Consider the following 16,981-nt stretch of genomic DNA (forward strand, 5'->3'; position numbering starts at 1 on the left):
ATTCTCTCAGCACCTCACACTGTCCAGAAGACCTATTTGTGTAAGAACCCTTGGGCTCGTGTCAGGAGTGCAGATGATCAGCCACCAATTCTTATCTCAAATCTCAGGGAACAAAAATCTGGAAGGAAACCTATTATAACACGCAATAACATAAATACATATTGGTTCTTTATTTTACATTTATTTGAAGTTCAGGAATGAATATTTCTTTCATATCCTAGGAAGCCCCACAAACACCTTATCAAAAAACTGTTTCCAGAAAAACATTCCTATTTTTCAGAGAGCCTTAGACACTGAGTTCCTGAAGAACACCACCAATGTTTTATACTGATGTCCGGGGATTTCTTGGGACCGATTATAACTACTCACTGGGGCTATTAAGGCACTATGATCACAATTAATTTGGTCAAGACTACAAAATGAAAATAAAAATCATTATTCTAACACCAAGGCCTTAGCACTAGCCATAAAATATTTGATTTTTCAGGGGCTATAAATGTGTTAAACAAACCAGAGCTCTCTATTTTGTTGCTTTTAGTTATTTTATTTTATGGAAAATTCTCCAAAATGAAGAAAGGGAAGAAGTTGAAATTCAAACTTAACCTTTAAAAAGATGTTCACTTAAAGTGTTAGTATCAGTCCTACCATCATATGGGATAGCTTAACATGTTTGGGTTGACAACCAAACAAAAAGGAATGTATTTTGACTCTGAGTAATTTTACAATTTGTAATAATTAAGTTAATTTGCTTCTGATTTGTAATAGACTGATCTGTAGACAACTAGAGGACTAATTCATATAATCACTGGTTTTTATATTTCAGGTAGATGTAGCTTAAATGAAAATGTTAATAGATGTTTTTAACTTGGTGTCTAACTATTACTCCGTTGAACTTCTGGTTTTGAATTAATGCATACAAGGTTCTTCTCATTACCTTGATTACTATGCGGTATTTATCTCTTGCATATAATACTAATTATCTCCATTGAGAAATGTGTGAAGCACTCTTTCTGATTAGCCACCTTGATAAGGCTGACAGCTAATTAGTAGCTATTTTAGTATGGGTGGGTTGATCTGGAAAAGTACACTCGTGTTAGGCATAGAGAGCCTCCCTGCCCTCGGGTCTGTCTGCAGCACTGCCTGTCGGGAGGGTAAATAGCTCTGGCTCCGATCATCTCCAGGAGTGCTGCCTCACCATGCCGCTGGTGATCTGGGTGCGAGGCAGGCCTGGAGGGCGTGGCTGCGGTAAGCAGTGTCTACGAGAACCGAACCGTTGATTCCTACTGCTTACTAGTGCATGTGCACACTAAGAAAAGTCTAGAAAAGCGTCACCATAGGCAAATTTCGAGAAAAATTATTTTTTTAAGGCAGGTGCTTACATTTCTTTTATGAGTTTAAAAAACTTCAAGTAGAAGTAAAAAGGTACGAAACTTATTCCTGTCTCTTACTTCTCTTATTACTTATTTGGACTTTTGTAATGGCTTGCATAGTTTATATGGCTCTTCTCTGTAAATTCACAAGCCCACTTATTTCTTTGTGAAAGACAAAGATGAACAATTATGTTCTCTTTTCAGATGAAATTTGGGCACCCTCTTTCGTAAGAATTTTTTTTTTTTTTTTTTTGTGGCTGCACCTGGTTGAGCCATGTGAGTATCTAATGAGTGGGAAAATTCCAAAGCTTCACTAACTTTAAATGGCTAAATATATCAGGCCTCTTACAGCCCACCAGTTACTGGTAGCCTATCCAGGGACATAAAATTGGAGATAAAGTTGAACAAGACAGAACCAAAAGAGATAGCTTATCTGTTTCACTGTGTCTTCATATGTCACTCTGTTACCACAGTTGCCTTTCAAATGTGATGTAACTAGTCAGAAAAGCATTCAAATAAATCACCAAACTGTCAAGTAACTGGAGCCTGGGAAGCGAAGTATTAAAGAGATGAAAAATTTTCTCAAATGAAGCTAGAGGGAAAACTCTGTTAGGTAGACAATAAGAAAAAAAAAATTGAAGATACAAAAATTCCCTAATCTGGAAGTGGGAATTTCCATGGGGTAGTGTATTTAAGAAAGTCTCATTAAGTCATGGAAAAAAATCTACAGTTGGAGTTTTCAAATTCTTTCAGCCACTACACATTTACTTATCCTTTTTGCCTTTGTATATATTTCTCATAACAACACCTACATCCTCGTAATTTCTGAAGCATTTATCTCAGAGCAGTTTCTTTATTTTAAAATGAATGGTGTGAGAATGTTCCCAAGATTTGTACTATTTTATGATCAGACAGAGAAGAAACTGTATTATTTACTTTAGACCTATTTATTAACTTTGTATGCCTCTTCCAAGGAATTTGGCTGTTGGGCATATTTTTCTCCCTTTACCAATCTCATATTAAATAGGAAAAGACAGTAGTATGATTCTAAGATTACTATTAAAAGATGACAAAAGACAAATTTTAAAAAATTTACATAAAGTTGGATATCTTTTCATAGGAATTCAGCTTGAGAGAGGGCTCACAAAATGAATGGATTCCAAGAATAGTCTGGACCTTTTATACTTGTCCTATATTTTATTCTTATATTATTTTTATTATTTGTTTTCATATAAAATATATCTTGGTAGCCTTTACCTGGAAATATGCCACATTTGTAAGTACATGTGTATTGTGTGTGTTCATGCACATTTTCATAGCTATATTCAACTTGGGGGGTATAAGATGGTCAGAATTTCGTTATCTCAACTCAAATCTGTGGGAAATGGCTGCAGACCAGGGAGTAAGGGACCTCACATTAGGTACAATGGTTTATTCATGGCTTACAACCTCAGTACCTAATAGAGTACTTGGACAACAGTAGTGATCAATGAATGAACAAAGAAGAAAGAAGACATCTAAGCACCTATAGTTGGGCATGCTTTTTGACAAAGAAGACCCCTCCCCATTCAATACTGCCCCTAAGAGGCTGAGTCACTAATATCCTAACTTCTGGAGGATAGGACAGTAAGTTCCTCAGGCTTCTCATCACTGCTGCAGTTCCATATACATAGTATGCACTCAATAAATGAGCTCCCTGACACAGCAAGCTAGATCAGAAGGCTGCTGTGAACCGGAGACATTAATAAAAGTGAAAACAGAGTAAAAAATCCCTCAACTCAAGCAGTCCAAAATGAGACAGTAAGTGATGATACTCAGTGGCCTAAAATGGGTTGAATTATGATCTGTATTTCTGGCTTGAGGGGGCCCGAAAGTACACAAAGCACTAGAGGCCTCCCTTCCAAACTCTTACCATAAAATCTGACACCCCAAATTTCAATTATCTGGAGAATTCACTTCTGGAACTACTTCATTCCTTGATGGTGCTAAACAAATAAAGTGTTATTAAAACAGTCTCGAAAATAGCTGGGTAGTCATTCAGTTCAGCAGCTCATCTTATAGTGGAGGAAGGATGGGCACTTTTGCCAATTGCTGGGCAAGTTTACCTCATGATGAAGAAAAGACGGGCAAGAATCAGAGGGAGAAAACGCAAACATCAGGACCAGAATGCACAAGTGTTGGTGATGGTATCTCAGCACCCGGCACACCGAGGGGAGCTGAGCAGCCCACTCATGTTACTCAGTGGGGATGTGAGTGTCACTGGTCAGGGCCCAGGGCCCAGATATGATGGACCTGGGCAGAGGGTAAGTGTGAGGATGACACAGCGGAGGCAGCGAAGTGCTCTCGGGTGGCGCTTTACCCCTAGGTAGGGTAACAGGACGGGGAAGGGGAAGCTAGCTTTCCTGGAGGTCAAACAAGGTCAAAATACCAGGCACAGACTCAGGAAAAGAACCTGGATCAAAGGCTGGGCCATAAAAGGTCAGAATAACAGAAACTGGGTTTCGGCAAGGAAATGGAGCCAGGAGCAAGAGTGGCTTTTTGGATCTGAGTCATGATGATTAAGTTCTTTCATATTAACTGTCTTACTGTCCTCTCCTTTTTGTTCCTATGGGGGGTGAAGGGGTGGTGTCTAAAGAGAAGCAATGCCAAGGGCATGGACTTGGGGTCAGAAGACATAGCTTGAGTCCCTCCATCTTCTCTCATTATCTTGCACATGGTGCGGAACAACCCTGGGCTTTACAGAACAGGAGCGCCCACTATCTCTGCCTGGGTATCACCGCAGGGCTCAAAGCAGACCGGAAAGAGAGCACTCTCCTATCAACTCCAAGGACTCCACAAATGTTACTTGTGGCTATTGTTGGAATGACTATCCTGCCTGCTAGAGCTAGAACTGGTCTCAGATGATAGCCGAGGAAATGAATTATGTGTCCTTTTGCAGGTCTCAAATGTTCAGCTGATAAATGGTATGACAACTGGTTTGGCATGCTGAACCCTGTCTATTCTAACTTAAGCATCATTTTCTCTCTCCACTGACAACATGAAAAGCATCTGGGATGCGGATGGGTCCCCAGTGTCCTTTCCTATGGTCTGGTAAGCTTTGGAGCACGTTAGTGACCAGCCACTGGTGCCTTTCACATTTGCTGAGTAGCAGTCTGGTATCATTGTTTCGCATTCTGACTGGGTTCGTGGTATCCCGAAGAGAACAGAAATCTCTTCACAATTGGCTTATGCAGTGTGATCAACAACAATGATTCTGTGAGCCTGGCTGACCCCATTCTTCCTCTCTCACTATGGGTGCCTCACTGGATGTTTGGGGACAAGGCAAACTCATCACAGCAGAATCTGTTCTATGTTGGTGGCTTTGCTGGGACTTCTACCACTTCAAGTTGACAGAGGACACACGGGTCGACGTCTCTAACTGTCTTTGAACAGTCAATCTTAGTTTCAGTGTGTCAGTGATCTGAAGCTCATGTCAGTGAAAACAGATCGCTTAACCAGTACCTTCGTAACAATTAAATGCGGACACTTCACTCGAATGATAATATCCTCTGTGTCTCTGCCACAGGACTGTGGCGCATCCATACTGAGTTCACCTGGCCTAAAATCTCCATGGACTCTTTTAAAAAGTTGGTTCCTAGAAATCATGAGATATTCGTGGTCTTGAAAAGTTCTGAGCTTGCTAATCCTTCTCCATATGCAAGGCCTGAGGACATCTCAAACTGATTATGACTCTCAGGGTCCCCGACAACCAAGTGCTCGTTGGCCTTAGAATTTCCCTGGGCATTTTTAGTTCTGTTTCTCAATGATGCTGCAAAATAAGAGCCAGAGCCTTGAATGGAATCTTAGTTTTGATTGGAGGCTAGTATTAAATTCTGTGGTCTCCAACAGTCTGGAGACCTGAACTGGGCTCCGTTTCCAACAAACATGATAAATCCAGCTAATCTCTCTGATGTGAAAATAACAAATTCACTTGATTTGTAAGCAGGTATCCTGCAGACATACATGGTAAATAAATATTTGCTCAAACTGCTAATAATGCAAATCAAAATTTAAAATGTGTAAATCGCTATGCATCACCATCCCCTTGTATTTCTGATGAATATCAGAAAAGTACTAACTCTTCTTATTACTCATCCCATATCAAATTTAGATCAAACTGACGGTATGACCCTTAGACCAAAATGTGGCACTGCTGGATCCCCCGGTTAACAGATTTCCCGTTCTGCATGCTCATGGATACGGTGTGCATTTGGGAGTCACAAACTGAGAGGAGGATGCGGTTATGACCCAGCTCCTGCCACCCTCAGGAACCACCTGTGATGGGAGATCCAGAAATGATCAAGAGATGTTTTTAGTAAACATTTCTACTTTTTCAGTCTATCCTGTTATTTTGAATAATATTGAAGCAGACATTTTATATCCTTGAGGGACATTTATCTTCAACAGTCAGATTGACGCAGCAAAGAAAATCCTTCTAACAGGGCCTTTTAAAACAATTTGCTGGGTTATGCACTATCTCTACAGCTCACCCTCTAAAGTTAATCTATGTATTAAACAATGTGAAATTATATTGTTCTTATAAGATAAATTAAGATGATGCAATTCAATAGTTTAAAATGGTACAATTAAAAGTGGAGCTAGACACCTGAAACATTAAAAATGAATTATATAGAATCACCGCCTTTTAAAAGTTATTTCTTTTTTTATAAAGTATTTATTTGAAAGTATGTTTGAAAAAAGCTCCTGCACTTTCCCAAAAATTCAATATATGACCATTTAAATATATGCCTGTAGCCCCAAAAACTTATAAAAACACTATGTAGTAAGTGAATTGATTTAAAAAAAAAATAAACACACCAGGAATTATACTTACAATAAGTGTTATTGCTAAAAGCACTCGTTTTTGGAGGCTATGTGCCTGTGCTAAAAATAAAATGCTATTCATGTTAAAATTCTATTTGAAACTTTTCTTCAGAGTTGCTCTCACTATATCATAGAAGACAAAATGTCTTATTTTACTGTCACTTTTTGCTTCCCCTGAACAGTTTAACCCAGCTAGAACATCCACCTTCTTTGCTAGATTTAGATGGGTATGACTGACTATTTCTTATTGTCTGATAAACCTTTAAAGTCAGGGGTTTACAAAGCTATGGATATTCAAAAGGATCTGATCCAAGTCTGACAGCAGTGTCAATGGAGAAGTACCAAAAATATCCTGGATGATTGTATTTCTGCAATAACTATATAGTTCTCCCTATAACTATTTTGAAAGGAAAAAACCTCCCTTGGATTTGTAAATCTTGGTAGAAATAATTTCATTACTTTATACTTGGTCTTGTATTGGTGGGAATAAACAAAACAAGCTTCATAGGAAACATTCTGGCAGGTTCTTTAAAAACAGGTGTGTTGAGACTAATCCTTAGAACTGAGGCAAATCATAGAAGGAGATAAGAGGAGCTTTTAAAATGAGAGGGTCTAAATAAGCATATTTAAGTAAAGCTTTCTTGAAAGCTAGGAAACGTGATTAGTCGTTAAAATGTTAAATTCTATTAAGGTGAAAAAAGCTAAAGGGAAATAAATTCTGCTACTTCTGGCCAATGGCTGTCCCATAAAGAAAATGGAATCTTTCTTCTTAAAGTCTGTAAGCCTTTCTGAAGGGCATGTCTCTTAATAACCTTCATTAACTTCTGTTTGGTTGCCTAAGAGTTGTCTCTTATCCAAAAAAAGTTTAACACAGTCTCAGTAGAGATTGTGTTTATTTAAGCTTGTTGGAAAAACATTCCTATCATTTCAAGAATGACTAAATATTTTTCATTCACATAGTTGGCATTCCAGACTGTTTTCCTGCCTCTGTTGATTAGATGAAAATTAGCAGGCCCAAGTCTGAACTATTAGATTCAATTATTATCTTAGTAGGAAAAGTATGAGACTCCCAGCAATAATGCCCTCTTAGGTATGGGAAGTGGGCAGCAGGGGAAATAAAGAACCTGCCCCTTGCAGGCCACTTCAACAAGGAAATACTTAACAGCTGGGACAACTAAATGCTGTAAAATCAGTGGCAGAGGTTTTTCTAACCACGTGTTTCAGAATCAGCTCTGAAGAGTAACATTCTAACACTATTTGAAAGACTTAAAGGTATTTTAAATTACCAGATAAAATCATAATACTATGAAATTCACCCATGAAAAATTTCTGATGCTTAAAGACCTATCTAGGTTAACACAGTCATCTACTATGCATTTGTTACCCAACATATGACCTTATTTGGACAAGCAAAAAAAACCAGGCTGTGCTATATTTTAATTTCCATTTATGGAACTAGTTTCCAGGATACTTAGAGTTAAAGGATGAAACAACATGCCTAACAGTCTTTGAGGTATTACGAATATTTTATTATTCTTGGCCTACTAATAATAGCATAGAATATGGCACTGAAGCAATACCACCCATAAGCTGAGTTTTGATTCCTGTTATGCACCAGAATGTTAGTATCATGTGTTCCTGTGGCGTCTTTGACTTCACCGCCTCTTGGATCAGTCCAACTATGTTTGATTCCTTGCCACAGAAGCAGTAGCTTAATCATTTGAAATACTGTTTGGTGAGGAAGTGTTATGGGCAGGGCTGGAAACATTTTTTCTTGTTTCAAGGAATTCCCACCCAGATATGTGCCTGGTACAGACTTTTCTGGCAGCCCAGGAGATAGTTCATTTGAAGGGTGGCTTGATTCAAATTATACCATTAGCATTTATGGGAAATACAGTGTTCCTATAAAAATTTGGGTTGATGAAGAGGATAGTGTATTTGACAGCTCACAGACATCAGCCAATCTATTGGGTGAACTGTTAAAGAAGTGGCTTACTAAATCCACACAGGTCAAGAAATGCCTAATGCCCTTTCTTCTACACTGTCCCAAGTAGGACCAACATTCCCCAAGTAAGGGATCCAAGAAGGCCAGGCAACAGAAGAAAGACAGCTGACTGCCTGGTTCAATCACATTCCATCCTGAATACACTGAATTAGAAAGGATTCATGTACAGGTGGTCTTTTATCCTTCCACCTTAAGAGTTGGTTAAGTCCAGGTTAGCAGAATTATTAGGACTGCCTGAAATTCAGCTCAGTTTCAGATAATAACTTTATAAATAACACTTATTTATTGGGGAAAAAATCTAAAAAGTACTGAAGTAGATAGAATAATATGATGGACCCTCATATATAAACCCATTATCCATCTTGGGCAATGTACACATAACTCCTTGATTTCCTATCTGAGATGGAAAATGGACTTCACTTTTGTTCAGAGAAACAGAAATAGTAGAAAGGAAATTACCTATTTGCCCAACCACAGCATGGAATTTATTTACTGGCAACCCAGATCATAATAGTGTTACTTGGTTGTGAATCCCACTCATCCAACACCAAATGCAATGGTCTTTTTTTCCTACATACATATATATATATACCAGCAACAGTATTATACACAGCAGTAATAGTAGTGTAATGTCATTCAGGTTCCCAGACCCAATTCCGATGTGTCTAAGTATGTGCGAGGGGGGTCTTCCCACACATAACACCAAGCAATTCATGAATGCCAGCTGGGTGTTGGAGAAATCAACTCAACTCTGATGCTATCTGCCTGGAGACAGCACCAGATTCCCAGGTTATGGGCTCCGTCCTAGAGGACTGCCTTCCACCCCCAACTCCTAAGATGAGGCCAGTTGCAAGCCCCAGGCTGTTACCTGTGCTTTTGGCCTACCGGCTACAGATTGGAGGTCAACATGGCCTCCCCTTTAGGTTTGACTGATTTGCTAGGGTGGCTCACGGGACTGAGGAAAACACTTATGTTTAACAGTTTGGTAAAGGATACCAGTTAACAGCCAGATGGAGAGCAACACAGGGCAAGGTCCCCAATAAAGGAGCTTCTCTCCTTGTGTAGCTTGGGGTCTGGCTTGGTGGCACGTGGTGGTGTCCTGGTTCCCCAAGCATGGAAGTCCTCTCCCACCAAGAAGCAGGACCCAACCCAGCAGAGCAGGCAGAGCAGAGCAGAGAGAAGCTCTTCTGGGTCGGGGGAGGCGGAGGGAGGGGAGTTTGTGAGGGCTTCATTGCATAGTCATGACTTAAGTTATTGGCCATTGGCTGATTCAGCCTCCAGCCCCTGTCCTTGGGTGGGGTCCAAAAGTCTCTCATTAACATGACAGACACCCATTTCACCTTTAAGACTGCAGTGTTTTCAGGAACTGTGGATGAAGACCAAATGTACCTGGGAAATATATATTTGGTCATATGAGTGAGCAAATATGTTTTTCTTATAACTCATTATATCACATTTGTAGAATACCACCTATGTGGTTCCTAGCTCTTGAAAAGTGATACTCTGGCGTTGGCTCTTTAATCCCCAAGGTCCTGAAAACCATGGACTCCCAGCAGGAGACTGTCTGCACGGGGCCTCGGGGACACCCAGGCCACAGCGGCCCCCTGGGTGGGGTCCAGCCCCAGCCCCAAGAAGAGACAGCACACCAGACAGGCCTGACTTCAAGGCTTCTAAGTGGCATGAAAGCCTTATCTCTTACATCAGGTGTCAGAGCCAAGTGATGCACGAGATAAGGTGTAATGCTGGCCTCACACCTGTTCACATATCTTGCATTTTTCTTACTCAGTCATCGTGGTCATGTCATGTATACCTTGCAGCCATAAGTTCCTTCCCCAACACCTTATCTTACCTTTAATTATAAAACAAACAGGTTTGTTTGTTTTTTAATGGAAAATGGCATTCTGTCTGTTCTTAGGGTCCCTCTGACATTAAGAATCATCTTAGGAAGCATGTATACCTGATGTTATTAGAAAACAAACTAGCCAATTATTCCCAATACCTAATTGTGACGTTAAAAAAATTCTAGCTGAAATAACCTATCCACTCACAGGCAGGTCTTAAAAGCAGTATATTAAATGTAATAGGGAGCATTAGTCTGGGGAGGGTCTGGGGAATCCCACTTCAACTTTGTGATTCTGTTCTTTAGGGGCTGAACTGAGAATAAACCACAGTTTACAAACCAGTCTTGGAAGGTCCCCATGGCTGCCCCTGAGAGGGAGTCGAGAGCAAAGTGCCCCTCAGGAGGGCGAGCCGTCAATCTACAGCTCACTACCCCAACTCACCTGAAGACATCTGGGCTTACGTGTGCCACACACACTTCACAGAGCATCCTGCTTTCTGTTCTCAAAGTGTATTTTCAAATATCATTCCCACGCTATTCTTCCTTCAACTCATCAGGGGTCAAGCATTTGCAGCTCTGGTTAAGGGAACCTCATTCATCAGGGTCTGCTGCCTTCCTCAGCTAACAAGGAGCTCTCTAGAGGAGTTTGGCCGTGATCTGCTCCAGTCCTTCCCTCCCCAACTCACTCACTCAGCAGTTATTCATTAATAACTTTTGAGCACCTACTTACATGTCAGGTGCTATCTCAGGGGTTTAAAAGAATATGGTAAATCCTAGTTCACTCGGATGCAGCCTCTTCCAGGCTACTGGCCAGTGCACTGCTGGTCTCAGAGGCAGTACACCTGCTGGGCTCTGAGCCAGGCTCTGGGGACACACTACTCCGCCACTGTGGATCTGTATGACCTTGGGCAAGTCACATGAACTCTGAACTTTGGGTTCTATGAGGGTAGACTGGGATGATAGTATCTGCAAGAGGGAAGTTATGAGGAAAATGAGCTGATGCTCTTAAAGCAGGTAAGCCTGACTCACAGTCATGTGTGAGAAACGTCAGCTACTGTCATCAAGGGCTGTAAGATGATGCAAATGGTGCTATCTTCCATATGTACACTTAAAATGCAAACTTTATATGCTATTGCATGCACCTCCAGCCTAGCTCTTTACAAGGGCCAGACAATAAAAATAATGCAACTGAGGAACAAGAGGCAATGTAGAGAAAAGCCAGCAAAGCAGAACATAAGAATACAATCACTTACAGACTTAGAGACCAGGATGGCTTATCTGTATACCTGAATTGGGTGTTGACAATAACTTGGTAAGACTTAATCATGAGAGTACTTAAGTGCCAATTTAAAAAGCACTTAGGTACTTGTGAATCAAGTTAGCCTGTCAAGTAACAGCCTAGTCTTTCAGGGCCCCAGGTTCACACCTGCAGTCCTCCAGGAGTGACCAAGCACAGGATATTGTCACTCAGAAGGTAAGTATGGATAGTAACACCAACAATCACAAGGTTCTTCCCCCTGCAGGTCCTAACACCCCATATTTGGTGATGCAGTAATTTATTTAGGAAAAAATCTAAAACCACAATCCTTGTGTGGGGCCCTTTCATCTAATTTCAGGCTCTGATTATGTATCTTGGGACTAGTAGATAACAGGGTGAGGGCCAACTTTTGTTATGCAATTGTGCACAGAGGAATTTATTGTGTATAAACTGCATAAATACCAGCGTTTCTGTTTTTCTCCAAATAATTCCAATTGTTTATTACACATTAACACCTTGCTTCTTTCTTATTTTATCTAAATCTTCTGGTATTTCAGAATCACTTGAAATTTCATTCAAATATGCTACTGAGTAACTGTTGAGAAAAATATTTTCAAATAGTTCCAGAGACTTCTTTGGATCCTATAAACTAAGCAGTAATTTTCATTTTCTTTGTATTATTTTATAAGTTCATTATTACTAATAAATAACCTTTCAGTATCATTCTCTTTTTTGTTCCCATGCCAAAAGAATCTTTCTGTCCTCCTACTGCATCTTAAAATGAGAGTTATTGCACAGTGAACACAATTTTATAGGAAACTCACTGCTTAATTTAGTTAAAAACAGAGACAAGAAATACAAGATAAACTAGTTCTTTGAGAAATAGAAAATGGAATTTTCTGAAGGTTCAATGCACAGAGGTAAGTGTGGTGAAGGAGGCACAGAGGAAGGCAGACCAGAAGCAGCACAGAGCTTGAAATAAAGATGCCAAGTTCTGGGAGGGAGAGAGGCAGCCTGGACATAAGGCTTGAGAAGGAAATCCAACATGTGTCTCCAGGCATCTTCCTCAAGGTCCTCAAACTGGGGGGAGAGGGTAGGTAGGAGAGCACATCAGAAACACCTGAAGAAGCTCTGAAACTACAGATGATTTCCTTCCCAGCCACCCCACTTCTGTCCCTCCCAGATACAAGGCCAAAAGCCAGAGATTAAGATAAATTAACAGGGGAACTAGAAATAGGGGCATGAGTAAACTGAGATAACATTTGGGAGCACTGGAATCAAACAAAAATGTAGCTGAATTTGACCAACCTGTTTATCCCATCTCAGCCACATAATGGCAACTGACCTTGGGGGAAAATACCTCAATCTTGCTAAACCTCGATTTCTTCATCTTCAGCACAGGGTTGGTGTGAGGATTAAATGAAATCAGGTACAAATATAAAGCACTTACCCCACAGTACCTGAATATGGACATTCCTTTTTTCTTGGTTTAATTTAAAACAGCTTAAATATTTTCTTTGATATTTAAATAAGAGCTGTCTCTTATTTATCTTTGTGTCCAATGCTGTATTTGGACTATTGGAGGTTCTTAATAAAATTTTTTGCATTAATAGCTGACCCAGACTGTCATTCTTTTCTCAAACAGTTCAGGATTAAACTCTACAGGGTTACTGCAGAGACCAGACTCTAAGGTATCAGACCAACATTCATTCCCTATCCAATCATCTACATGATGCAAATAAATATATAGGTCAGTTTCACATGTACATATATTTCTGTTTACCAACTGCTTCCCTTTTCCATTCACTACGATGGATGGACATGCTTCCCTTCTTTTACTTTCAGAGAAAAGGCCCTATTTTTTTTTACAAGTTTTTTTTAGTCTATTTTTCAATTATGATTCAAGATTTGTGAAATTAAAGGGTTACTGTTTACTGAATTATATGTTTATGCTTTTAACTTTTCGTATAGTATCATGCACATACATGCACTTAAATATTTCAAGTGAACAATAGACAATCCCTAATTTTGGGGGAGATATTCCTATCTCTATCTGCTTCAGAAGACACTCTTTCTCTACAGCAGGCTGCACATTATCATACACTTTTTGGTACACTTTTTTCTAGCGCTGAAATGTTGCCTTTAGGGGATGGGAGGAGTATATGAGTGAGGGGGTGGGGTGGGTAATTTCTAACAAAAGTGATCATCTGGAAACTATAAAGCTCTGGAGTGTGGCAGCTACTCTGGAGTAGAGTAATGGTGAGGGAACTGGTGATGTCAATAGCACTAGAGTCCTCCAGCTTTAAATATTTGTATGACTTTAAAGGTTTTTAATAATTCTAACCCCTCAGAGGTTAGTGAAGCTAATCAGGCAAACTCTGAAGTCTTGTTTCTTAAAATTTAGGTAGAAGCCAAAGACTTCTTGATAAAGGACTTAGTCAACTTCACTGAATTTCTGAAAAGACCTGTCAGTTCTTTAATAGCTGTTTTAAAAAGATGGAAGGATACATCTTCAACATGGATTAATTTTTGATGCTTTAGTTCATTTTACTTTGCAAACATGCTTCTTAATGATGGAAACTCTCTACTGGATCTGTCAGTATAAATATTCAGTCTCTTGTCTGTTCTAACAGACATGAACAGAGGACTAAGACAGACTTAAGTGTGCCAAGAATCTTCCCAGGATGGGGGAAATGGACTAGAATTGGGGTTGGTACAAAAACACTAGTTCAGAATGCCTCCGGTTCCTCCCCACTGAACAGGAAATGCCGTAGTTAATGTATGTGACCAAGACGTAAGTGAAGGTGTCAGAGGAACTGGAAAGCCACAGCCATCATGGTATTAGAGGTAAAACAGGTGCTCGGAGTCAGAGCACCAGGCAGTAAAAACTGTTTCTGATGGCTGCGGGCTTTTCTTCTAGATGCCAGTACTCTTGGGCTTATGGAAGCATTACAAGCCAAATATGCCATGCTTGAATCTATTTCCAATTTTATTTCATTGCGTTGACCTTTGGATGTTAATTAGGCTTAGAGATGAATTAAAATGTATGTATTCTTACACCTTGAAGTATTGAAATAAGGATATTGGCAGTGGTAAAATAAGGACCACACTGTTCTCACTGTAAATTTGCAACATTTTCCCCAAATGATTAGTTTTGGCAGTATAATAAATGCTCCTGCAACTGGTAACAGCAAGAAGCAGACATTATGCCTGAGGAAATAAAATACAAACAATAACATACTGGTAGAAGCTTATCCAAGATGAGACATTCTCCAGGGACTCATGAGAATCTACAAGGTTTACCTTCGCACACGGGGCAACACTCCCCAGGCACTTTCACAGGGTTCATGCAGCTCTGTCCGCAGGCTGTCGCAACGCAGTGAGGTTCTCCATTGATGCACTGGCAGAATGTGCAGTCGTCTTCTCGCCACCGGTCTCCGTGGGCGCGGATCTGCCCGTTGGCATAGCAGCCAGCGGGATTATTAAAAGGATACACAGGATCTGAATGAAAACATGAGCTCAGAGTTAAGACTGAGGGCATTCTAAATCTTATCTCTGCCTGCACCTAGAGACATTTTTTTCCAGGCAGGTTCTAGTTGTCAGCAGCTCTTTTCCAGCTGTAATCAGCAGATGCTCAGGGTTGCATCAGGTGCCTCTACGGGGAAGTGCAAAAGCAGCTGTCATACTGAATTTATGTCCACCCATCATGACGTTGCAGACAGGGCAGAGATCTGTGGCATAAAAACCAACGTGCAGGTGTTATCACTTCATAAGTCGCAACACTTTGTGGATAGAGCAGTGGGTTTTGTAATTAGAAAATGCAGCTCCATTTTAGGCTCTGACAATGTCTTCTGAGATGTCAATTAAAGCGTTTATTGAACCTCAATTTCACCAACTGTAAAGTGGAAAGAACTGGGTCCCCATCTAACTCAGAGTGATACTGTTACTTCTAGGACTAAATGAACTCTATCTCATACTGCCTGGAGGATAATGTGGACAATACCGAGGGGTACAGCAGGCCCTGCCACTGCCATGTTCATGCCAACGTTGGCAGTAAACATACTGCGGTCACTGCTTGTGCTCTGGAAGGAAGCCTGTGAACCTAGCCTATTTTTTTTTCCCTATGACCTGGACAGCCAAACAGCAGCTGAGGCTGGGGGACAAAAGCATCCAAGGCTACTGTAAAAAAAAAAAAAAGTCTTCTGGGGTTATTGACCAGGACATAAATACTGCATACAAATTCCCCAAATAGCATTATAATGAGTGTAACTTGATAATTCACTCTATTTTCTTTTTCAGACACATAGAATCTGGCCTGTGTAAGCCAGTGCTTTTGGGCTGGGAGGAAAGCACAGGCAGTTTTGTGTTTGGTTCTCTTTATTCTAAACAGGTAACAGGGCATTATTAGAAAGTCAGAAGGCCAAATTTAAAATAATGCAGTCACAGTTTTAGAAAGGCAATCTGCCAGAGATGGAAGTGGCCAACATACCTGGGCTATATAAGACTATAAACTTCTTAATAAAAAATAATACACTGCATACTTCATTTCTACTTTTGAGCCTGGATCTGAATTCCAGGAAGTGAGACATAATGGGACTGGTGCCTAGACAACTCACTATGATTATTACACAGAGGTTCACATCTACGTTTTTACAACAGCAACCACTTAATAGTCTTAGAGACAGTCACAAACTGGGGACAGCTAGGGAACAAATCAATAGGGACGGTAAGAAATCTGACGTAATTTTTAAAAAGTCCTCAATGACACCTAAAAGGTAAAACATCTTTCTCCTATGTTGGCTAAAATAATTTCTAACAGGGAAAAGGACTTTGCCGTTATTAATTTGTTCAATGTTAGGAATGTAGTTTGTACACTTTAAACATTTTCATATTTTAGTATCATGTGGCAAATACAGTTCAAACATTGAAAAGAAAAGGATTTTAGGAAAACAGAGAAAGATATTGAATATAGCAAAACATTTGTCCTCCTGTTACACATGCAGAGATAAGGGCAGAGTGAACTTCATGACTGACGTGTCTGATTCTAGACTGAAGGTCTGTGACCCAGTCAGGACATGAAGTCTCACACAACCTTCCTTTCCGGGGAAACGGTGTGATGTGGGCAGACCTGAGACACAGTCAGGCCTGGAAGTGTCATTCCTGGCTTCACTATAGACTCAGACGGGTGACTACTTTTCTGAACTTGCTTCCTAATCCTTAAAATGTGTGGGTTGTAGTGGATGACATTCAGAGTTATCATTCTGAAATGCTTATTATTTATGAGTGTCAGAGATGGAGGGGAGAGTCTATTGAAGGAACACGGAACTAAAACTTCCTGGAGGGAAGAGAGGGATTTAGAGAAAGCAGGCTTGTGAGAAGCTCTGCCAAGAGCCACACCTGAACTCGACTGTGACCTGAACTGGTGTCACCACCACACATTTTCAAAGGCAGGGGAACAACAGGGTGAGTTCCTCTCTGAGCTGACGGGCTGAGTTTGTCAGTGACTAGGGTTGGTCTGTCCTAGCTGAACAATCTGAGGAGCGAAGGGGGTGAATTCCAATGTCAGGGTGAAGAGTAATGTCCCTGGGCCTTCTAAGCAACTGTGAGAACTGCAGGGGAGGAACAGACAGAACTTCCAGGAAATC

General features: G+C 40.4%; 1 protein-coding gene across 5 annotated transcripts in view; it reads right to left on the bottom strand.

Moving 5' to 3' along the window:
* Window positions 1-16,981, bottom strand: part of CRIM1 (cysteine rich transmembrane BMP regulator 1) — a 191,626-nt gene that overhangs the window by 63,522 nt on the left and 111,123 nt on the right. For all 5 annotated transcript variants that reach the window (XM_073214387.1, XM_073214406.1, XM_073214394.1 and 2 more), the window contains one exon: window positions 14,640-14,837. In XM_073214387.1, coding sequence (XP_073070488.1) covers window positions 14,640-14,837 — 198 coding nt within the window. The remainder of the gene's footprint in view (window positions 1-14,639; window positions 14,838-16,981) is intronic.

Source organism: Manis javanica, chromosome 1 (genome assembly GCF_040802235.1).
Source record: "Manis javanica isolate MJ-LG chromosome 1, MJ_LKY, whole genome shotgun sequence".
NCBI classification, from domain to species: domain Eukaryota; kingdom Metazoa; phylum Chordata; class Mammalia; order Pholidota; family Manidae; genus Manis; species Manis javanica.